This window comes from Lithobates pipiens, unplaced genomic scaffold, assembly GCF_037356315.1.
Source record: "Lithobates pipiens isolate NorthernLeopardFrog02 unplaced genomic scaffold, aLitPip1_a1.2 Scaffold_13, whole genome shotgun sequence".
NCBI classification, from domain to species: Eukaryota; Metazoa; Chordata; class Amphibia; order Anura; family Ranidae; genus Lithobates; species Lithobates pipiens.
This window is the reverse complement of record NW_027507718.1, coordinates 224140191-224165113: the sequence shown is the minus strand read 5'-3', so window position 1 is coordinate 224165113 and position 24923 is coordinate 224140191. Positions and strand designations below refer to the sequence as shown.

Below are 24923 nucleotides of genomic sequence, written 5' to 3'. Positions count from 1 at the left end.
GCAAAACGCTGAATTTTGCATGAAAAAAAGTCCCCGACCCTTTCCAAAAGCGCAGAGGCACAAAAATGCATCACATGTTCCATAGGAACCCATGTTAAAAAATTTCCCTGCATTACTGCAAAATGCAAAATGCATCAAAAAACGCGTTAGTGTGAATCAAGCCTTATTGCAGCGAAAGGTGGTTCTACAAAGTATTGACTCAGGGGGGCTGAATACAAACACACGCCACACTTTTCACATATTTATTTGTAAAAAGAAATTGAAAACCATTTATCATTTTCCTTCCACTTCACAATTGTGTGCCATTTTGTGTGGGTCTATCACATAAAATCCATTGACGTTTTTGGTTGTAACATGACAAAATTTGGAAAATTTCAAGGGGTATGAATACTTTTTCAAAGATCTAATTTCATTAATAGAATCTATAGCACAGAGTCTGCTTTTTTTTAAATCCTGGCTTGGTTTGCGAGTGTTGTCTTGCAAAACGAGCAGAATTCAAGCTAATGGGTTGTGCAGTACCGCATTTGGTCAGAGGTGCGGTGGCGCTGTTTGGAAATACTCGGAAACACTCGGAAATACTCCGTTACAGAGTGTTTCTGAGCTTTTCCAAGTTCAGCCGAGCTGTCCCCGAGTATTTCCGAGGCTCTCCGGTGCCCCCCGCCTCTGGCCACATGCGGTATTGCATGCAATAGAAGTAAATGCGGAACAAATTATCTTAGTTTCCGTTGTCTCCTATGGGGAAACTCGCTTTGATATGCGAGTGCTTTGGATTTCAAGCATTCTCCTGGAACGGATTATGCTCGTAATCCAAGGTTCCACTGTATCTCAGATGAGCTGTGCTGAGCTGTGTTACAGTCACATCACTTACCTGATGAAGTATAAAGTATGTAGCACATCGTGCAGACAGCTGGATTCTGTAAAATCTAGGGAGTTGATTTCTTTGGTCTTCTGTGAGCTGCAGTGAAAAAGGTCAGACAATGACCTGCTCTCCCTCCCCTCTCATCCATTGAGGAAAGCCCCCTGCATTGTTTGCACGGAATGTAACATGACCTCTGAATGGGGGATAATCGGGCGAACGATCATGTTACATGCAGTGTAAACTATGCACTGACTTTTCTTAAAACTGATTCTAAAGGCTAATTTTTTCTTAAAGTGAAGTAAAATAAAAAACCTAATAAATACCTGCTCTGTGCAATGGTGTTGCACAGAATGGTCCCTTACTTCCTCTTCTGGTGTCCCCAGACTGTCCTCTCCTGCCTGTGCTATGGGGCACACATGTCCATAAATTCACACAGTGCAGCTCCGCCCCCTACTCCCTCCTAACTGGATTTTACTGACAGCAGCAGGAGCCAATGGCTCCTGCTGCTGCCTGAGTCTCCCGTGAGACCTGGAAGAGTTGAGAGAAGAGATTCAGCTGGGGACAGTGTTGGATCAACAAAGGACTCAGGTAGCTGTTTTGGGGAGAGAGAGTGACAGCAAATTGTAAAGAGGTGTTTTACCTTAATGCAGGGAATGCATTAAATTAAAAATATTTTACCTTTAGTACCACTTTAATGGATGGGAGGGGAAGATGGGGCAGGTCCCCATCAAACCTTTTTCACTGCATCTCATAAAATGATTTAAAGCTATTAAAGTGATTAAAGGTTATAGTTAAAAAAAAAAAAACATGTTATACTTACCTGCTCTGTTCAGTGGTTTTGTACAGAACAGACCCGAACCTCTTCTGTTTGGGTTGCTCCATTGGCGGTCCTGGCTCCCCCCCCAACCGAGTGCCCCCAATAGCAAGCCTTTTGCTATGGGGGCATTTAAGCAGATTCACTCCCGAGCCACACTCCTGCGCATGGACATTGGTTGTCCATTCACACACAGAGTGTAGCTCGGTCCCGCCCCCCACTCTCTCTTCATTGGCTCACTGGCTGTGATTGACAGCAGAAGGTGCCAATGGCTCCCTCTTCTGCTGTTTTTGCCAATGAGTAGAGATAGACCCAGGAGAGCCACTGCTGTCATGCACGAGATGGGGCTCCGGTAAGTATAATGGGAGCTGAGGCAGGAGCTGCACCCAGAAGGTTTTTTACCTTAGTGCAAAAAATGTATTAAGGTAAAAAGCCTTTTGTCTTTAGAACCACTTTAACTTCCTGAGTGCTAGAAGAACAGCACCACGAAGAGGACCGGCCACCCGGGCATTTTTACAGGATCCAGCTGCCTAACAGACAAGGGACTTACTTTACTACAAATAAGTGATGCAACTGCAGCTATAAGAGGAAAATATAATATATTTTTAACTAAACTTTATCTTTGAGGGTAGAACAAATATTGCCTGTGTTAATACTGAGAGACTTGTATAAAATGATCATGATGTCAAGATGTGTAAATCTTCTATTCAGAGGAGCCACTCTGGGTAGATATCCAGAGTTGTAAAGGGGATGAAACCCTTCTCATTTTAAAGCAGTGGTACAAGGAGGTCTCATTGGGTAAGGGGAATCAAATTTGTTATCATTCATTGTCACGGGTAAAGTTTGGGCACCCCTAGTTTTAACAGAAATTTTTTTTTTTTTTTTTCAGTAAAAAAAAATGTCAATAGAAGCCCCATAGAGAACAAATGTAACTGCTTCCCACCCCTTTTGGAGGCACTTCGAGGGGATCTTAACACCGGGAGGCGGGACAGATTAGCTTATTTCTGTGATTGGCTGCAATGGTGGTCGCATGATCACCAGCCTATTTGGCCAATTCCAGATCATAATCAGAGACCGAATGCAGAGAAACCTCAGGCTTTAGAGACTCATATGGGTGGGTGTTTAGGCCCACCATCTTTTTTTTTTTGCTACTATGGCCAAAAGGGTAATTTTTTTTATTCTATCGGTCCACGGCACATATCCAAAATGCCTTAGGCTTATTCAAAGCCTAAGTTTAGTCAATTTTTTGGGAAATAAACATAAGAGATCGTACTTACATTCAATGTGAAGTGTCTTTGGTGCTGCTGGATGGTCTGTTAGCTGAAATCTACAGTCATCTGCCCTCCTGGATACCACCACTGCTGTAATTTTCTGGTGCTATGGGGGTTAATATGAGCACTGTGGCGTGCTGGGACGAGGTCTTCTAGAGCCCAGGGCAAACATGCCAAACTGCACCCCTCCTCTAGATGTATGAACATTATGTGTCAGCTAAAATCGCCACAAAAAATTGAGCACTAATCTGCATGCTTACCCCTAAGCATAAATTCCACCGGTACAAACCTGCCCCCCCCTCTGAAATCCCCCTCTCAGCACAAATATTTGCCCCCCATCCCCCAATTCCCCCCAATACAAATGCCTCTCTCCAAAAAAAGTCACCTATCCTAGCACAAATCCTCTACCCCCCATCCACCCTCCCAACACAAATCCCCCTAAATCACCACTCCTGGCAATTCTTACCCCCTGCCGCTCCCTCAAATTTCACCTCCCAAAACAGATCCCCTCCCCCTCAATCTCTTCACCGCAAACTACCCCCCCCCCACACACACACATACACACATACACATACCTTACATAAAACCACAGTGCCCAGGGCAGCCGCTCCTCCTAGCCACCCCTTGTCCCGGCCCTGGTGCTGTACATGTAATAGGCACGCATCAAGAGTGCCGACTATGCCTGCCCTTTCTGCCCCCCTCTTCCATTTATAGAAGCTGCACTTTAGCTTTCATCAATGAAAAGCATATGTATGGAGAAGGTGACCCTTTCATTCATTTGCCCATCCTCTATAAATTGCATTTACACTTTCCAGGAGGGAGCGGTGAAAACCCTATGTCACCCTCACCTAGGCGAGTAATCAAAGCAAAAAAAGGCATTTATTTTTGAAAAAACAAGTCTTTGATATTGTGTAAAATGGATGATGATAGGGGCAACTGAAACATAGAAATATATGAGATTCCGCAAAAAAAAAAAAAAAAAAAAATACTTTAAAGCTGTAAGCTTTGTGGCTGTCACCCTTTTTCATACCCTACTAACTAGTGCAGTTTGGGACTTTTGAACCTACATACCTGTGTTGGATCACTGACTAGGGTTTGACAGCCACACACCTTTTAAGGATGGTCTGGCAATATCAGATTCCATTTTTCTATCCTGACAGGTACACTTTAAATCTTCTTTGAAGCTGTTTGTCCTAGGTATGTGAAGCATAAAAACTCATGAAAAATGTTGTTTACATAATTTCTTGTGCTCTCATGCAGGCAGCATATCATAGAAGGCTATCTGGATGTGACATAAATGTAATGAATGTAGTGGAATGTGTTATCTAGCACACAAAGACATATCAAATTCGTATGTCAGCACCCAGTCGATCTTTTGGCATGAATAATAGATCTAAATGGACACTAAATAGACACACTTTACGTTGAATTTCCCCTGAGCACATATACTGTATATACAATATATTATAGTCAAACAAAATCTAGTTAACCAATTGTGTGGTTAAAAATTTACAACCAACTTGGACTTTTACTAAATTCTTTTAGTAGGTTACTGCTCAGTATTTATGCAAGAAAGAAGAACAAAAGTTACAGTTTATTTAACTACTTATGTACAGTGATGCATGAAAGCGTGCTACATTGTAAGCAGCCGTATAATTACTACCCAGTTGAATGCCCAATCTTTGTCTGCATGAGGCATCTTTAGATTGGGGTTCAATTATTGGCTGTGAGGGTCCTACAAGCAAACACAAAAAGCCACCAAGAAGAACCACTTGCTCTGTCTCAGTAGTCAAATTACAATCTATATTTCCAGCTTAATTACATAATCAGCACAGTTGATTATGTGTCCAAAGGCATACCTGGAAAAAGGTTTTGAATGACACTAGTTGCAAGGACAGAAGACTAGGACCTGAGAAAGAACTGCCAATCCCTAACGTATCCTCTTTTGCCGTAATGGACACACGTGGAGATGCATCCACTAAACTGAGTTGGCACTGGTTGAAGGGATGGAAGACTAGAACCTGAGAAGGAGCCACCAATTCCTTAAGGTATCCTCCTCCAGTTGTGTGGAGCTTGCCTTGGAGTTTTTTTGGTGTAAAAGTTGTAGAGGCTGAAATAAAATATTTAAATACTGATTGATAGGAAGCTGCCAATAAACCTTAAGATTTAATTCAACAGTTTTGTGAACATTTTGGTGCCCGGCAAACTTGGAACTTGGAAGCCAGTAAGGCTACAAAACTCCTCAATTTGGGTACGTCCTTCAGTTGAAGTCATGAAACCAGGAGAGGACAATCTGTACTGATATGAGTACAGTAGAAGTAGGATCAGAGAACTCAAGTTAAAAGATCACAAGTACCTTCAGTGACAGGTAATACGTGGGGAGGAGATCAAATAGTGAAAAACAAGCTATCTGCAAATTTTTACAATTATTATAAACGTTGACTAGCTAATTTTTCTGCCAGTAAAGACAAAACAGAGAATAATGCATGCCACTTTCCCCTGATTTTATGATGTACAAGGGTGGCAGGTATATTAGTATTTGTTTACTAAGATTGTCACTGTGGTGATGGCGCTGTGCAACCCTGGCTGTAAGTTTATAGCTGAGGCATACCACTTAGTCAAATAGTAAGAACACAGCCCATAAACAGTCTGTGGCTAGGGGTAGAAGAGTCCAGGTAGTCAGACAAAGGTAGAATTATTTAGGCTAAACCATAATACAGGCTAAGGCAGAGAGAGACCAGGAGACGGACTGAAGTCATAAAAGAAAAAAAACTGAAGGTCAAATATGAAGGCATGTCATATTCTAGTGTGCCTTCTCTTAGCAGCAGTATCTCTAAATGCTAAAATGCACAGAGGAGAGAGACTAGAAGCAGACCTTCCTGCAGAGGTCCATTGGTTGAGGTCCATTGGTTGAGGTCCATTGGTTGGTCAAGGGAGGTTAGTTGAAGCTGCCATTTCTTTACTTGCACAGCTATAAATAAGCCCCATACACATTATCATATACTCTGCTGAGTTTTTCCTTCAGATTTACCAAAACCATATAATATGAGGTCACACCTTAGGAGATTCAATGTGTATGCAATCAGGCAGGCCCTTGCACTACATGGTTTTGGTAAATCTGAAGGAAAAACTCAGCAGAAAATCTGATCAGTGTGTATGGGGCTTAAGTTCAACCATCTCCAGCCCCCTTTAGGGCTCTTGCTCAGGAGCTGACTGGGCCTATTCAGAGTAATTCCTGGCATTTTTCCGCTGCATCGACAGCCCAGTTTCAATGTGCAGCCTGTCATTGATGCTATCATGGTTGCTATCATAAACAAGAATACAGCATATGGGTATAAGCAAAATATTGAGAATGTTCAGTTTTTTGCATAAGCCCTTATGTTGTACTCACTTTGTGTCTACAATACCATATACATGGATACAGTAGTGCACAGCCATTAAAGAAGACAAAAATTCTCCTACCTAGGCTGGATCTTTCTGCCAGGGGCATATGGTGGAAGCATACAGTATAAGTTCAATTAGCTGGACTATTTATCTACTCTGGCCACAAGATTGAATTTACATGCATACATGTGCATATGTCTGTAAATTATGCCAGTAAGCTCCTTTCTGAATGCAGGTTTGGGACATTTTTCACGCACCTTGATGATACTTGATGATAAAAATCTAAATTCCACAAAGTGCAAGGGCATATTTGGGTCAATTAGAGCTGCTTCAGAGACATAAACAATGAAAAATGCCTCTAAAAGCTAACAACTCCCCCCCCCCCCCACGCACACACACACACAATCTGCCACCAGATGCAAACTTACATAAATCCCTTTGTTTTAAACATGATCTCTTTACATCCTTGCCCAAAATGTTCTGTGATCTGGCTAAGCTGCACATTGGCAGTGCCAGTGGCATTGAGGTCATGATGCTTAATTTTTAAAAATGTTTTTACTGCAAAGCAAATTGTAAAAAGGTGGTATTGAAGCATATCCAAACCCAAGAACAAAAATGTAAAAATTTATAATATTGCAACTTTCCAGGCCTTCAACCTGATTGCTGCATTATTTTTCCTTTTTTCACACTTTTTTCTTTTATTTTAACCTGGTTATCCTGCTATTAATTCACTTCCTGACAATCATATTCAGCAACGTTGTCATCCTAGTAAAGAGAGTTTGTTAGGACTACATAACACCCCCTTCTCTTACCATTGCACAGGGCATGTAAGTATAACATGTTTACTATTTTAGAAAAAAAAATGAACCTTTACAACTGCTTTAGGAGTTTAGAGCAATCATCATTCCCTATGTGTATAAGTTTAAACATAAGGCTTACCCTTCTTTTAAGCACAAATCAAAGCTGGTTTGACAACAGAAATATAAATGGCAGTTCAAACTTTGGTCCACTAAGAAAAAGTTTTTACTTAGCCTCTGAGGGTCCTATTTATGTCTGTTGATCAGCGCTGTTCACCCCTTTGATTAAAACTTTTGTCCAGATTAAGCCCCACCCACAAATATGATACAAAAAACAATATGAAAACGATAGACACATAGACAGGCAGTGTTTTCATAATTGATTGTTATTAGAAGGACAGATATAAAAACTATTATGAAAAATTATTCCACCATTTTTGGAAGTGAAAAAATACCAATCTATCTAGACTTAAAGTCGATGTAAACATGATTCATGAGATTTGAGCTGGGCACATATATCTGCAGTGTTTTCTTCAAAGCCCTTTGCTTTCTCCTGCTCCGTTCTTCTGTTATCAGCATGATAACTTCTGGCAATTCTATGTCAACTGTGATAAAACTAGGCTGAATTCTGTGTCAGGGTGGGTGCTATAACTAGATTAGCATTGAGCTGGTCTTATCACAGCACAGCTCTGAAAGTATCTGCCTATGTGGAGAGGGGGTGTGTGCCTTTCCTCCAATCAGATGTTTCACGGTGTAAGAAAAACATTGACACCCACAGGTGAATCCGGAAGAGAAAATTGCACTTTCTAAACAGTATATAAAGCTGAAGACGGCAGATATACATGAATCTACAAATACACATAAATCTTATGTAGGGAGATTTGTTTTATCTGTGTATCATCTGAGGTTGTTCATTTCACTGGGTATATTTGAGGGTTTACATCCACTTCATTAAGAGAATCTTATACTGTATTATACGTGTTATTCTATATATTATACTGTATATATTTATTTCCTCTAAAGCAGTCAGAGTCTGCTGGTACATTCATCTTTTGGTGATAGCTACATAGGGGTTGTAAAGGCAGAACGTTTTTATCTTAATGCATTCTATACATTAAGATAAAAAGCCTTCTGTGTGCAGTAGTCCCCTTCAGCCCCCCTAATACATACCTGAGGTCCCTCTCTGTCCAGCAATGTCCATGAATGCCTCAGCCGTCCGAGATTCTCCCTCCTGATTGGCTGAGAAACAACAGTGGTGCCCTTGGCTGTCACCGCTGTCAATCAAAGTCAGCTCGCCAATCAGGGGAGAAAGGGGAGAGAGGGGCGGTGCCAGGTCAGGGCTTTATTTCTGAATGAACACAGGGAGCTGTGACTTGGCTTGGGTGCCCCCATAGCAAGCTGCTTGCTGTGGGGGCAATGAACAGGAGGGAGGGGCCAGGAGAGCTGAAGACTGACCCGAGAAGAGGAGGATCTGGGCTGCTCTGTGCAAATCCACTGCAGCAGAGCAGGTAAGTATGACATGTTTGTTATTTTTATGGGGGAAAAAAACAAGACTTTACAATCACTTTAATCTGGTTGAAAAAAGACACAAGTGCATCCAGTTCTACCAACAGAGGGGGAAAAAAACAACACACACAAATAGAAAACCCCCATATACACTATACCCAGAGTTTATCCAGAGGAAGGCACAAAAAAAAACAATTAAGCATGATCCAATTTGCTCCAGTGGGGAAAAAAAATTCCTTGCTGATCCCCCAAGAGGCAATCAGATATTCCCTGAATCAATTTTATCTATAAATATTAGTATCCAGTTATATTATGTACATTTAGGAAAGAATCCAGGTCTTTCTTAAAACAATCTACTGAGCTGGACATAACCACCTCTTGAGGGAGTCTATTCCAGCCTTTCCATATTTAGAGATTAAATTCCTCCAGACGTAAAGAGTGCCCCCTTATCCTCGGCGATGACCTTAAAGTGAATAACTCTACACCAAGTTTACTATATGGACACCTTATGTATTTGTACATGTTGATTATATCCCCCTTTAATCTCCTTCTCAGGAGAGAATAAATTCAGTTCCTCTAATCTTGCCTCATAGCTGAGCTCCTCCATGACTCTAATCAGTTTGGTTGCACTTCCCTGCATCTTTTTGTGAACTGGTACTCAAAACTTAAATGCATATTATAGATGAGGTTTTACTAATGATTCGTACAGGGGCAAAATGATTTTGCTTGCTTTGGAAACCACAGCTTGGCATTGTATGCTAGTTTATGATTTACCAGAACACCCAGATCCTTCTCAACCATTGATTCCCCCAGTTGTACTCTTTTGATGCAGATTCTCACAAAAAAAAAAAAAACATCATTACTTTTAGTACAACTACTAGTGATGATGACAACTATAATAATATGGCACATTTTACCATTATTTTTTATGTTGTTGTTTTCTCTGTATGTACATCATTGACATTTAGAGATACTAATAAGTTTCATTGTTCTTTAATTTCACCACAGCCTCTACAAGAGTGCAACAGGACTGGAGATCTCTATGGTTAGGACTACTTTCAATCTTCCATCAACCTAACATTCACAAGCAGCCCAGGAGAGTATTAAGGGAGACAAAGCAATTCTTCAACCCCTACCATCATGGGGGTGGTATGGCTGGCCAAGTTCATGCTGGGATGTACAGCACTATGGTGTGTGGAGAAAGCTCAAGGCCAGATGGAAGTTGGGGACCATCAAGTGGACAGATTTGCAGGCTATGAAGACAGACAAGCACTGAGAGTGAGAAGAAGAGGACAGGACACACTAAGAGGGTATGATGCAATATATTCATTGTATATGTTTTTCTTCATTTTAGAAACATCAGAATTTAAAAAGAGCCAGCCAATAATTGGCCTTTGGAATAATCCAAATCTTCTCGCTTCATATTTTATTGTTTGTGTAATCCTTGTCAGAGAAGTAGTTTCAGGCTGTGTGGCAAGCTCGGTCTACGAGCTGCCCGTGTTCACTGCTGTTATAAGACACCAAAAAACTGTCATATAACAAAATTGCTGTCAGGATTACATGAAAGAAAATGAAAAGCTATGTTAATTGACAGCTTTAAAGGAGTAGAAGTAAAACCAAAGATTTGTTGGGCTGTATTTCTTCTATGGATCACAAGACTGCAGTTTGTTCTGAAATCCTGTGACCCGCTTTCATTAAACAGTGGGCTAAATCCCGTTGTCGGCTGATGTCACAGAGCCAGTGCACACTCTGAAAAGATCAGAGGATTAACTAAAACCTTCAGGGCCCCCGGTGCAAGAAACCATGAGGGGCCCCCCTGACCCAGTGGTTCTGGGGCCCTATCTATCCCGGTGCCCTTACCACTGATTCCAGGACCCTTTACTCCTGTTGCGGCGCCCTTTATTACGGTCCCCCACTATATATATATATATATATATATATATATATATATATATATATATATATATATATATATATATGAGAGAGAGTTGTACTGTACTGTACATATTTTTAGGCAATAGTTTTATCAATTTTAGCAGAATAACAGCAAAATATCAGCATTCCCCCTATAAGGTCAGAGTGAGCAGAGTATTTTATAAAGTGGTGGTATTGCCTGTGGAGAACAATCAGATTGGCAGTGCAATTGCTGAGATACTGGGATAAGATGGTTGCCAGAGACAGCCCCTGCCCCTTTCCTTTCTGGGCCATCCCAATGTGTATTCAGCACACTATCCTCCCTAGACAATGGAGGAACACAACTGGGCTTGGTCACAAGTGTGACTTTTGTGACCCTGGTAGTTCTGCCACTGACCCAGATGCCTGGACCGGCATCTGGATCAGCTTCTAAACGAAATCCTGAGCCAGCAGCACCCGCTCCCACCCCCTCCAGAGCCCAGCGCTCCAGTGAGAGCTGGAGGGGCAGCACCAGCTCTCTGCGCCCTGAAAGCTGAGAACTGAGCCATCAGCTAGCTGTCTTAGAAGCGGTGGGGAACAGATGCAGCATAGGACCAATGCTTCATTCACCTGGGTGAATGTAATTTTTTTTTTCTAAAACCCATACTTCTCTTTTAACCTCCTCCAGAAATCTTGAGAGTATGTCATATCAGCGCTCAGCTGAGCTAAGGGAAAAGTCAGCCTTCTAATGCACCTTAAAGCTTGACACTGAGCTGGCATATTACTGGTACTTTGAAAAGCAATCTATGGAGGCGTCAGACCGTTCATTCATATATCTTTTCTCCATTTATAGATCACTTTTCATTCATAGAAGTTATAGATTAGCTTCTGGGAATGGAGGAGGGTATGGTCATAGTAAGGTAAGCACTCTTGATGAGTGCAGTGCATAAGAGAAGTCCCTTGGCTAATATTAAGGGGGCAGATCAGAGGACTGAAGATTTCAACTAAAACCTCATCCAGCAGCACATGGGACACTTCTTCTTTTTTTTTTCAAGTTTTGACTAAACTTAGTTGATTATCTATTATTATTATTAATTCTATGAGAATCATAGTTTACCACGCCCTATACAACACAATGGTATATATTAACTAGACAAAGTAACAATTACAATACAATGTTGTATTAATAATAATACAATTACAACTACAAGGTAATATAGATTCAAAACAAACTGCTTACATAAGCTCATGGTCTTAAAGTGCAAAAAAACCCTAACTATAAGTATTCTTAAAAATTTTACTCCACCCCCCCCCCCCCCCCAACCTACCTATCCTGCCTAACCTGTATAAAAAAAGATCGGTATACTTATCTGTTTTTAATCCAGTTCAGGCTTGTGGTCTTGCAGCTTTGTCTCAGGGAGTGCTCAACAATGGCTGGGAGATCCAAGACCTGTTATGTCATCCATAGGCTTCCATGGCTCAGCCGTTGTCGGTTGTCAGTGCTCCTTCCTCTCCCCTGCAGCAACCACTCACCACTGACACAGGGGAGTTGAAGTTGGGGTATAACTGATTAAAAACAGGCATTTTAAGTACACAATGGGGTTTACTTACTAAAGCTGGAAAGTGAAAATCAGGCTTAATTCTACATAGAAACCAATGAGCTTCCAGGTTTTATTACCAAAGCTTAATTGAACAAGCTGGGGTTAGAAGCTCATTGGTTTCTATGCAGCAGTGAGCCTGATTTTGCACTTTCCAGCTTTAAACCCCTAAATAAACCCAGTTGTGTACTTAAAAATGGGGTATGCCTGTAATTATACAGAATTTTTTTTATTCAGGGCAAAAATATTAGGGGGGGGCATTTTTAAGAATATAAATATTTAGGCTTTTCTTCCAGAAAACTGCAGACCAATGTGCTACAATATTCTAGACGTGAATATAACATACTGTATAATCCTCAAAGCAGAACTATGATTAAAATGCGACCCCCTGCTATAATGCTGACACTGCTTCCTAAAGTCAAAATAGCTAATACACGGCATTAAATACTTACCTACACTCCAGAAAACCACATGAGCAAATCAACTGGTCACCTATGCAGATGCCTAGGTATTTTATTGCATAAGCTCTGGAGGCAGAGAATCCATTTTGAACTTTCATCTCATATTTAAGAAGAGATCACATGCTGAAATAGTACAGTTTCAAGGCAGTTATTTTCTCTTTAGCAACAGTAGTAAGCATTTACTGTTGCCTTTTCATTTTTTATGAACTGGTGTTAACCTTGGCTTTCAGCAACATGCAGGTAACTTGAGACACTGGTAAGTGCTGTTCCTGTAGAGTGTAGAGGGCAAAAGCCTGATTGCAGTGAGTTGAGCAAGGCATGGGAAGAGTGATATTCTCATCAGTGAAAACTCTAAATGCATATGCAATTTTAGTATGTTCGAAGGAAAAGGAAGTAAGGAAATGTAACATAATTGTCCAGAGCTTTTTGAAGAAGGGCTTGAGGGCAAAATGCCAGCACATAACAAGAGTTTAAAGGGCTGGGTGCAGATTTAAATATGAGGGAAAATCTAATGCTACAGAAAAGTATTTAAAATATTGGGGTGCACGGGAACACTTGACCTCAAAGTGTTTACAGCTATCATGGTCGGAGGAGAAGTGCCTTTCCTAGTATGTATTGAAAGGTAAACTCTGTCCATCCCTCTTGGAAAATATAACGACAATAATTAAATCATTTTTTCTAATATTCCTCCCATACATAGCTGTAATCAGTTATACAGGAAAGATCAGAGAGATTTCTACCTTTTCAGGCTTCACTCCAACTACAATGGTACTTGGATGTTAATTGAAGAACCTAGAGAAGAATAGGTACACATATGTAGCAAGGGAATGCCAAGGTTGTTGTCTAATCATGGAGGAGATCCACACGTACATACGATCGGACTTTCCAACAACAAAACTGTGGATTTTTGTTCGAAAGATGTTGGCTCCAACTTGTCTTGTATATACACGGTCACACAAATTTTGGCCAACAATTACGAACATAGTGACGTACAAAACATACGTGATGTCTCCATTACAAACAATAGTTTTACAAGACCGAGCGCTTCCGGGTCATACTTTCGAATTCCGAACATGCGTGGACTTTTGTCCGATGGACTTGTGTACACAACGATCAGAAAGTCCAACAACAAACCTTTGTTGGCAGAAAACATGAGAACCTGCTAGCCAACATTTGTTGGTGGAAAGTCCGACAACAAATGTTCGATGGAGCATACACACGGTCAGACTTTCTGCCAACAAGCTCACATCCAACATTTGTTGTCACAAAATCGGAGTGTGTGTGGGGCATTAGGCTACATGAACACTGGCCACCCCTAAATGTAACTCCCCTGATAGCAGAAAAACGTTAAAAAGGCAGGAGAGGGACATTTAACTGCCCCTAAATTGAGCTGTTCCTAAACTCTAATAAAAGCCTATGTGTACATGGACACATAGGCTTTTATTGAGTTGAGTTCAAGGGCTTTGGCAAAAAAAACACCAAAAGCTCCTAAATTCACATTTAGGAGCAGCGGTATCATGAGGCCTTACAATGATAGATGCTGAGATGCTTAAATTTATCTGCCATATAGTGTAAATGTTTACTGTCTTAAAAATTTACATTGCATGTGAACCATATAATATTATTAGGAAAGAAAACTTCAGGCAAGTGTTAGCTTTTATTATGTAAGCTATATAATATACATACATATTGAAAAAATGACTGCTTCACTTTATTATGCTCCACCTTTAATAAATCAAAGTGCGTAAAAACAAAAATTCGAGATTTTACTCCTTTAGTCTGTGACACATCTGAATTAATGAGATTCCGAAAATGTTTTTATGAAATGTATTAAATGATTATTGATATAGTGATTAAATAAACTTTAAAGTTATGATAAGATGGTATCTAGTCACAATTATGCCTCATACACACGATCAGACTTTAAACAAACTTTTCTGTGGATTTCTGTACAAAGGGCGTTGGCCGTGAACTTGTTAAGCATACACATGATCAGACTTTTTCAGCCAACTTTCACCAAATCATGTGGTTTTTCTTTTTTTGTTTTGTAAAGATTTTATTGATTAATTCAAGTGACATTACAGAAGTATCAACAGGAACAAGTATAAACAGTGATAACAATAGGGTTGCAACACCCAATGGGGAACAAACTCCCATCACACCTTCATAAAGGTAAAGCCCATTGGGTTCTTCTGACATGTAATACAAGCACTTTTTCGTGCCCTGGAGATTCCTAAGTCAATTGCCCAGGTACTTTTACGGGATAGTGTCGTTATGGATGGCATAGATTCCCTATAGTCCCGTTCAGAGAGTTAGAAGGTCACGTGGTTTTTCTGCTCTTTACTACCACTTTTGGTCAACTTCTGTATTGTTGTCTGATCTTTTGAATTGGTTCTGAGCATGCGAGTTTGTAAAGTCCCACGGTTTTCTGTACACACGATCGGACTTTGCTCCATCTGACTTATGTTGTCGAAAAGTTTGTCTGTTCGCACAGCCAACATTTGTCCGATGGAAATCGAAAAAGTTTGTCCGATGGAGCGTACACATGGTGGGATGTTGCCTTAAAACAGCTAATTTGCATGTTTGTGGTCAAAAAGTCTGATCGTGTGTATGGAGCCGTTAAGCCCCATACACACTTTCAGATTTTCTGCTGATTTTTGTCTTCAGATTTACCAAAACCATGTAGTGCAAGGGCCTGCCTGATTGCATACAAATAGAACCTCCTAAGATTTGACCTCATATTATATGGTTTTGGTAAATCTGAAGACAAAAATCTGCAGAAAATCTGATAGTGTGTATGGGGCTTTAGAGTCACCAACTAAGTTCCAGGCTATTCCAGGATCTGTCCTGCAGTTCACGAGTTTTGGAAAGATGTTTTCCAAATGATTTCAGAACTAGTAGATTCCCCAGTCCCTTTCTTATCTCAGCATGCTCTTCTAAATCCAATACTCCAGGGATTTCCAAATGTGGCTTTAAACTGCTGGTGCATTTCTTAATATCTAATGATTGGAAAACATCTACTTCCTTTGTGGAATCTAAGTTCACCTCAGTTATTTTACATCATAAAATGGATGCTAAACTTCATGATAAAATTGACAAATTCCCTCTATTTGGTGCCCATAGACATCACAATTCTTACCAACAGGATTCAATCAAGACGGCCTAAGTTTTTAGGGGCTGCAGGCCTGGTGTTGCTCCCCCATTGACCCTGTTTCTTCCAATGACTTCTATGCCACACCTCTTTCCTTACCTTAGTACTCTACCCCTGCTTTCTTCTACTTTCCTTCCCATCTCAGCTCTTTGGTTAAAATTTTCATATTCTTGTTCTACCATATTTGTACGCTAATTCAGTGCTAACACTGAATAAGCTGATGATCATACTAGTACTTACACTGATTTTGTCCTTAATGTTTTGTAACCCAACATTTACCTTTAAGCCTTTATTTCTCCTGTACATGTAAAAAACAATAAAATTAATGAACAGTAAATGAATCTTCATATGGCAGTAAATAAAGGGATGAGCTGGAAGCCCTGGTTCCTGTTTTTTATAAAAAATCGTACACCGGTATCCTATATGATATATAAAAATATATGTGGTAAACCACAGTTGCCCAGCAGTGCTTTAATGTATATTTTTCCCAAAGTTTTATACAAGAGTGCTCAGCTATGCCACTTAAAACATACAAAATAAATATTATTTCCTTAAGGTGATACTAAACACACACTGTTTAATTGACATTGTCCCTTCTATTTCTGTATGTGGATGATGGCATTGTAATTATTTATTTTAATAAAAAAAAATCGAAGTACCCTTTTCCTAATCAATATACAGCTGTCACATGACCCAGCTCTTTCCCAGCCTGTCTGCAGGGAAACATAAGCAGGCGGAGTTTCTAGTCCTCTGCTGCTGGTCACATGTCCAAAATAAAAAAAAAGCCTTTGAAATACAGAGTAAAAATAAATCAATAATATCAATAAACTGTTTTAAATTGGCATACAAATATATATATTTTAAATCAAATCTTTATTATTTTGTGGAAATAACATGGTGTGGGCAGATTTCTTCCAGTCACAGGCTGTGTCACGCCCGTCAAACCTTTGTCATAAAATAAGAGGGAAGTGATGCCTCTATTAATCTACATGTAATATCCCACCCCCATTGTGTTTAGCCCACATGTGTGACTCTATTGTCAGAAGCGCTGATCAAATGTGATAGGGAGGAGCATAGAAACTCAAACTGAAAACTGAGCATGTGCAGAGTTGCCACCACAGCTGCAAAATCCCTAGCTGAATTGGGAACATGAACAGAAGGTGGAGATAGAGAACAGCAGGATCAACCATGCTTTTTGCAGAATACAGAAAATATATCCCATAGTGACGGAGTGAGCATGAACAACATGTTATACGTCATTTATTAATAGTTTTTCATGATGTGAATTTCAATTTTTTAAAAAAACTTTAAGGCCCTGGTGGTCCATGTTGGCATTTGGTGGAAGAATGAGAATATGATGTAACTACAGGAGGTCCAAAGTGGACAAGATTTAAATTCACAAATGGTTCTCTAAAACCAAATCATAATTAACCCTTTACCTGGTTTGCCTTTTGGACAAAGTAGAGTAGCAACTCAATTTCTTTTGTATCAACACAGCACAGTGGTGTAGTGGTTAGCACTCTCGCCTAGCAGTAAAGAGGGTCACTGGTTCGAATCCCAACCATGATACATATTCTCCCTGTGCCTGTGTGGGTTTCCTCCCGCGCTCCAGAGATGTGCAGGTAGGTTATTTGGCTTCTGTCCAAAATTGGCCTTAGTTTATGAATGGGGACCTTGGATTGTGGGCTCCTTGAGGGTAGGGACTGATGTGAGTGTGCAATGTACAGGGATAGGGACAATTGTAGACACTCACTCAGGTTGAATTGGATGGACTGGTGTCTTTATTCAACCTTACTATGTAACTCCTCTATGATATGTTGCTTGTGCTTTTATAAACATTTTCATTTTTTTTTTTTCTAAAACTAGCAAAAGTAAAAATAAGCGATTATGTTCCTCTTTATTTATGACTAGCAATAGAGGAAATAGAAAAGACAATCAATGTTTTTTTGTTTCTAAAATGAGTGGACCATTTTACGTTTGTGTACATGATGTAAAAATACAGTGTGCATAACCACATATCATAAAGGCATCCTACCAATAAAAGGTGTAGAAAAAAAGTAGACTTCACATTAATTTAAAAATGAACTTAAAACACTTTTTTTTAAGGGCTGCTTTTGCTTTTTTTCATTGGACACTTTGAGTGTGAGACTCCATGTCACACTTGTGTCTAAATTTCCGTTTCTAAAATAAAACTTACGAAATCTAGGAGTCTCATTACATCACAAGACTACAGAGAGAAGTCAGGTCTACACCTTTCTAAAGCCTTGTCTGTTCTTTGCAGACTCTGGTGTTAAAAGAAAAAAAAAATCACACAAATGCATTGCAGTTTCCAGCAACGATGCCAAAAGATTTTTGTTCCATAAGCATGGTGATCCCCAGCGAGGCTGTTAAAACAGTACTGCTCTATGCGGTCATCACACCTGGAAAGAGTTACATGTGTATAAAAAATGTATCTGCTGAACATCAGGCTGGGTGGGGTAGTAGGATAAAGTGGTCTATTTCTTTCAGTGCCTTTTAACAGAAAAGCCGTTTTCTTGGATTGCTTTGCAATTTCAAATATTGGTTTACACTTAAAGAAATGTTGTCTCACCATGAGTCCTATTCTGCAAGGCAAATGTCTACATTTACAAAGACGTTATTGTTGAATGTACAATGTTTAGTTCCATATATTGGTAGACTTTCTAGGGCCTTCTGTTGGGTCCTGGGCGTGTTTAAGATCTGAGAACGTCAATGCTTTTATTGTACTACATCCAGTCATCGGCTGAACCATTCTGCTGAAACTGACAGCAAAAAGCCACTGTACACAAAATGAACATCAATATGTATAAAAGTTTCCTGATATATGGTCAAGAAAACGGATGATGGCTCCAGCCTTAATTTTTAGTTCAGCTAGTAAGTAACAAAATTACTTTTTAAAGGTAAAGGTTTCAAACTGGAAAAAAAGACACATCTAAACCATAACTGGGTGATGTTTAGGGGTTGATTTACTAAATCAAATGGAGAGTGCAAAATTTGGTGCAAAATCTGGTTCAACTCTGCATAGAAACCAATCAGCTTCCAGGATTTTGGTCAAATCTTAATTGAACAGGTTGAAGTTCGACACTGATTGGCTAAATCAACCCCTCTGTTTGCTAGAACACTGTGGGGTTGATTTACTAAAGACAGATAGACTGTGCAGTTTGCAAAGTGCAGTTGCTCCAGAGCTTAGTAAATAAGGTAAGGCTTCACTTTGCAAAGAGTACCCAATCACCTGCAAGGGAAATAAAAAAAAAATGCATTTTTACTTGCAAATGATTGGATGATTAGCTGAATGTCTGCTCATTTACTAAGCCCGGGGGCAACTGCACTAGCAGAGTGCAAAGGCACTTTGCAAAGTACGCAGTATTTTTCCCTTTGGTAAATAAACCCCTATGCATCATAAACAACTGCCTTTTTTTTCCATAAATTTCATTTTTTATCTATAAGCGCTTTAATGCTGTTGATCTACTATATAACCTCTTTCAGACACTTGCGATCTACATGCATTCGCTCCAGCATTGGCTGCACAGAACCGGTTTCTTGATAGTGAAAATGGTGGACCATGTCTGTGCAGTCATGGCAGCTTGTATTCTCGACTGGAAGTGGTATGACATTGTGATAGCACATGAGCTTAATAGGTAGACAGTTGTTTACAGGAACCTTTAACCCACCCCGGAAGATTTTACCCCCTTCCTGACCAGAGCACTTTTTGCGATTAGGCACTACGTCGCTTTAACTGACAATTGCGCAGTCGTGCGATGTTGCACCCAAACAAAATTGACGTCCGTTTCATCAGAGCCCCCATCATCACATCAGAGCACCCATTTCACATCAGAGCCCCCATTTCACATCAGAGCCCCCTACATCACATCAGAGTCCCCATTATCACATCAGAGCCCTCTCCATCACAACAGAGGCCCCATTATCACTGCAGAGCCCCCATTATAACATCAGAGCCCCCTTCATCACATTAGAGTGTCCATTTCAAATCAAAGCCCCCTACATCACATCAGAGCCCCCTCCATCACATCAGAGCCCCCATTTCACATCAGAGCCCCCATTTCACATCAGAGCCTCCATTTCACATCAGAGCCTCCATTTCACATCAGAGCCCCCATTATCACATCAGAGCCTCCTCCATTACATCAGAGCTCCCTCCATCACATCAGAGCCCTCATTATCACATCAAATCCCAGGATTCACATCAGAACCCCCATTTCATATCAAAGCCCCCTCCATCACATCAGAGCCCCTATGATCACATAAGAGTCCCCTCCATCACACCAGAGCCCCCATTATAACATCAGAGTCCCCATTATTACATCAAAGCACCCATTATAACATCAGAGTCCCCATTACTACATCAGAGCACCCATTATTACATCAGATCCCTCTTCATCACATCAGAGCCCCCTTCATCACATCAGAGTCTCCATTTCACATCAAAGCTCCCTCCATCACATCAGATCCCCCTCCATCACATCAGGGTCCTCATTTCACATGAGAGCCCCCTCCATCACATCATACCCCACTCCATCACATCAGAGCCCCCTCCATTTACATCAGAGTCCCCTCCATCACATCAGAGCCCCCATTATAACATCAGAGCCCCCTCCATCACATCAAAGCCCCCTCCATCACATCAGGGTCCTCATTTCACATGAGAGCCCCCTCCATCACATCATACCCCACTCCATCACATCAGAGCCCCCTCCATTTACATCAGAGTCCCCTCCATCACATCAGAGCCCCCATTATAACATCAGAGCCCCCTCCATCACATCAAAGCCCCCATTATATGAACTAAATACAGGTTCGCTATGGCAACTCCTGCACCCCTTCACGCTACGCCAGTGCCTCTCAGCAAGCCAATGAGAGCCTGAGCTGGCCGCTCCCACCCCCCCACCACAGCCCAGCAATCCAGTGAGCATGGGGAGGGGCAGAGCAGAGAGTCGCTGACTGGCAGTCACCAGCTCTCTGCTAAGGGAGCTTTAAGAACCGAGCAATCGGCGGTGTTTGATTGTTCGGTTCTCAGTCTTAGAGGCGCCAGGGGACAGATGCAGTATCGGACCAATGCTGCATCCACTTAGTATAATAAGTATGATTCTTAAACAAAGATAAATGTAAACAAGAAAATTTACAATGTAAAAAATGCCCCATTTAAAATAAACTAATAAACTGTTTGTACCAAATTGACAGACCATACAACTGTAATGTTGATGTCTATTTTTCATCCTTGAAACCTGAATTAAGTTCTTGGAAAAAAATTAAAAAACGAAAAACTAAAAATGATTTAGTCTATTGGCAAAACTGTACATTTTTTCATCACGGTGGATCTTTGAATTTGACACCTAACCCTAGCTGTATAACTTCCTTCCTTTACTTAATAATTTCCTGAGTTGTTTTATGTTTGAGATATTTTGCTCTAGAGATATGTTTCCCTGATACTTCTAACTTATCACTTTATCATATTGTTTGATGTAACATTATATTTTGTCTGAGAACCTGCATAATTACAACCATGGAGAAACTATTTCCTTTTTAATTAAAAAGATAGTTAGATGGTTATGTTGAACTTCTTAAGCGGTGGTAGAAGACATTCCAGAGTCCTTGTGTGATGATTACTTTGCCCATTCTTCACTCATTCTTTTATCCCCAGATGTAACATAATGTGTCACACAGGAGGGGCTCACCTCTCACTAGCCTCTAGACTGTTCATTTCTTCTTAACTGATGTTTCTCCTGGGGCTGTTGTGCATGACCAGATGCTCCTATCCTCTGATCATGGGAAAAACCTAAAGGCTTATAAATTCCAGTGCATTTATTCGTCAGGATGTGTATGATCCTAAAATTCTTCCTTTATCTAATAATTGTGACTGCTTTTAGTTTTGGATTACCTAACTCGCGAAACTGTGTTTTCTGTAATACCCTTTATATGGTTAAAAAAATAAATGTCAACACATTGTAGGGTTAAAAATGTTAATTCATATTAGATTTATTATCACAAAAACCATTAAATCATTACCGTTAAAATTATAGTAAAATGGTTGAGTAACTTACAAAAGAAATGGCAGTGTTATGAAGTGCAGTCAACTACTGATGTTTGCACATACCACCGGCAGATTTATTTGCCAAATACTCAAAGGCATGTTTGTCAAATGAACCATTTGGTCTTCCCTGATGGCATTGTAGACTTCTATAAGGCAATTCTGCCTTTGCATTGATCATACAGCATACAAAGCAAGTTCTAAGTAGGCCAATTAATGCTTGACCAACAGTTCTTAATCAATACATTAAGACGCAAATATGTACTTCAACCAATGGCTCTATCTCAAAAACACATGAATAAAATAAATGATTTAGAATTGCGAAAGAAGCAGTCATTAAACATTGTTACCTAAGACCCTCATCTTGTTATCTTCTTATTGTAACAATAGGATTATTTCATTTGCACTAAGAAGGAAAAAACAAAGGACACAAAGTAGATCCTTAATTCTGATTCAGAGTTAACACTAATGGCCTGTCCTGTTAACAGCTAAATTGAAACATTAGGCTGATTTAATTGATAAGAAGGGTATCTTTAAAAATATTTGTGCACAGTCTAAACTTTAGATGGTACAGTGTCCATTTTCCTGAATAATTAACACCCAGGGTAGATAATTTTTCAACACCACCAGCTGTATACAATTAATAATCTTAAAATGAAATGAATAACAGTTTGAGGAAAGTACCAAATGTACTGTCTCCTGACAGTAATGGTCAGTGTAGAAATTACTCCTTATATTGGTATTCTGTTGAACATTTAAGTGTAGGTAGAATATGAAGTCGCTGCTGCTCTCTGCTGGGGGAAACCCTTAGCAACCTTGTGAGGAACCCTAGGGTTCCATAGAACCTTGGCTGAGAAAGGCTTTGAAATACATTACTTGTGTAGATGCCATCATCAATTATAGAGAGGAGGAAGTGGGCTAAATAAAAAAGACAGGTTCCTCCATTCAAACAGACGAGATGGATGGAGGAATCCCACCGCTGGAACATTATATTCTGACAACGGCACTCCCTGCTATCAGATTACACAGACCAGCACCTGAAGTCATTTGGCTGCAGTCTCTGATCGAGAAAAATTTCCAACCTGTCCCTTCAACTGAAGTCGCTCAAATGATTGACTTCTAACAAACAGATACAAACAGCCACACACTGATCGAAATTCGGCCAGTCTGTGTGGAACCAGATGAATTTCGATCATTGCACGGCCAGCTTCAGACTAACTAGATCAGGAAAAAAATCGTATCAGATGCAGACACTGTTTAGGTGTTTGGGCGATTGCAGCCGCTTCAGTACAATAGCCAGCAATAGAGATTCCCGAATGCTCGCTATTTAGCGTGGATGCGGGAATGTATTCATTTTGCTCAGGCTGTTGGCTAACGCCTTAGGCAGCATGTGCTTTGGCATTTGCCCTGCCCCACTCCTGGGATTAGTTGCTATACAAAGAAAAGCTGTTGAAAATAAATGAGCACTCAGAAAGACCTAAATGAAGTGGTTATTGACCTTTTTCAAAATCTCACAGGCTGTACACATTGTCATTAAAAGCAACTCAGGCTAAATAAATGGGGAAATGGCTATCAGACGTCACATTTTTTAATCTTCTCTGGCCCCTTTGGCTATGTGTAATAATAAGCTCTTTCAAGTGTGGTTAAGATTTGTTGAGTTTTATTATACCACAATAGGGCGAAGACCTGTATGAATGCATGTGACTTTACATTAGCGATGTACTAAAACTTTCCATTTTCCTCATGGCCTCCACTTTTCAGCACATTATTACTTCACTTGACTTTGGTTCTAACACCTTCCAAGATATTCACGAGCTGATACCTGAGAAAGCTGAAACGCCATGTTAGCCCTTTGGGCTGATTGATGACGGCTGAAATCTTTTCTGTAAAACTAAAAGCCATTCTGTCTAGCGTTACAGGAAACTGCAGTGATGAGGGGGCGAAAAGGCATGCAGATGGGACATGGGGAGTTTGTGAAAAGAAAGTAACAATGTTGTTTTTTGTTCGGCATTAAAGGACAACTACTTGTATAGATGGGAAGGCCACCCAGCAATGTGTGTAAACAAATAGAAGGCTCATCAGGTGCTCCACAATCCACAGCTTTCATTTTTTTACTACACACATGGAGGGCTTTTACAACACACTGTGAACAGCTGTGGATTTCTACTATATTTACCAGTAAAACACTATAATCTAGGCAGAAAACTTAAGTAAGCAACACATTTTCCAACCTGACAAATTTTGTACAATGTCCTTTAACCCCCATTCACACTAGAGCATTTTTCTATGTGTTTCTCTACTCTCGACTACTCATTACTCCTAAATATGCAGAATCCAATTTTTTCTAAAGCCCTGTACACATGGGCCGAATGTTGGGTGGCATCGGCCTTGTTCAATAGAAACAGGCTGACTTTCGGCCCATGTGTATGGCAGCCGGTCCAACAGAAGCTGTCGAAGGGGCATGACCGAAAACGTCTGTTAACCGACTCCCGGAGTGGGCCTTCCCTCTGTCAGGACACAACAGCAGGGGAGATCGCTGTACTATCTTTGGATTGTTAGTGCCGCGGCTCTGACCTAAGCTGTCAGGTTTTTTTTGGTTCAGCCTGCTGGGTTGAACAAAAAGAGACAACCAATGTGTACTAGGCTTTAGTGTAACTGTTCACGATCCAACTTCAGTTGCCCTATGCTCTACGCCAGTGGTCCTCAACATCAGTACTTAAGTACCCTCAAGTTTTCAGGTTTTCCTTTACTTTGCACAGCAGCTTTAAATCAATATCAATGACATGGTATTGATAAGAGCGATTTTATCTAAGGGAAGTTGCCAAAACATGGTTCGTTTGGGGTACTTAAGGACTGAGGTTGAGAACCACTGCTCTATGCCCTATGCTTAACAAAGTACATAAACTTTTTTTGTGCATATTCAGGCATTTTTTTCCATTTGACTGCAATAGGAATGGCTGAAAATGCGCTATATGCATGTTTTTGCATGTATTTTTACATTTCCTCTTTACAAACTCTTCCCCTCCCATTGCAAAGCCTGGGAAGCAAACTCCTGAAGCTTGATACACATGAAAAAACACCCGTAAAATACCTGTAATATGCCTGATAAACATCTGTAAAACCTC

The 24923-nt window shown here is 40.3% G+C and overlaps 1 protein-coding gene across 1 annotated transcript in view; it reads left to right on the top strand.

Moving 5' to 3' along the window:
- The window catches only part of LOC143974655 (fibrillin-2-like), a 214387-nt gene that overhangs the window by 5913 nt on the left and 183551 nt on the right, over window positions 1-24923 (top strand). The window contains exon 2 of the mRNA XM_077476264.1: window positions 9640-9941. Coding sequence (XP_077332390.1) covers window positions 9772-9941 — 170 coding nt within the window. The 5' untranslated portion in view covers window positions 9640-9771. The remainder of the gene's footprint in view (window positions 1-9639; window positions 9942-24923) is intronic.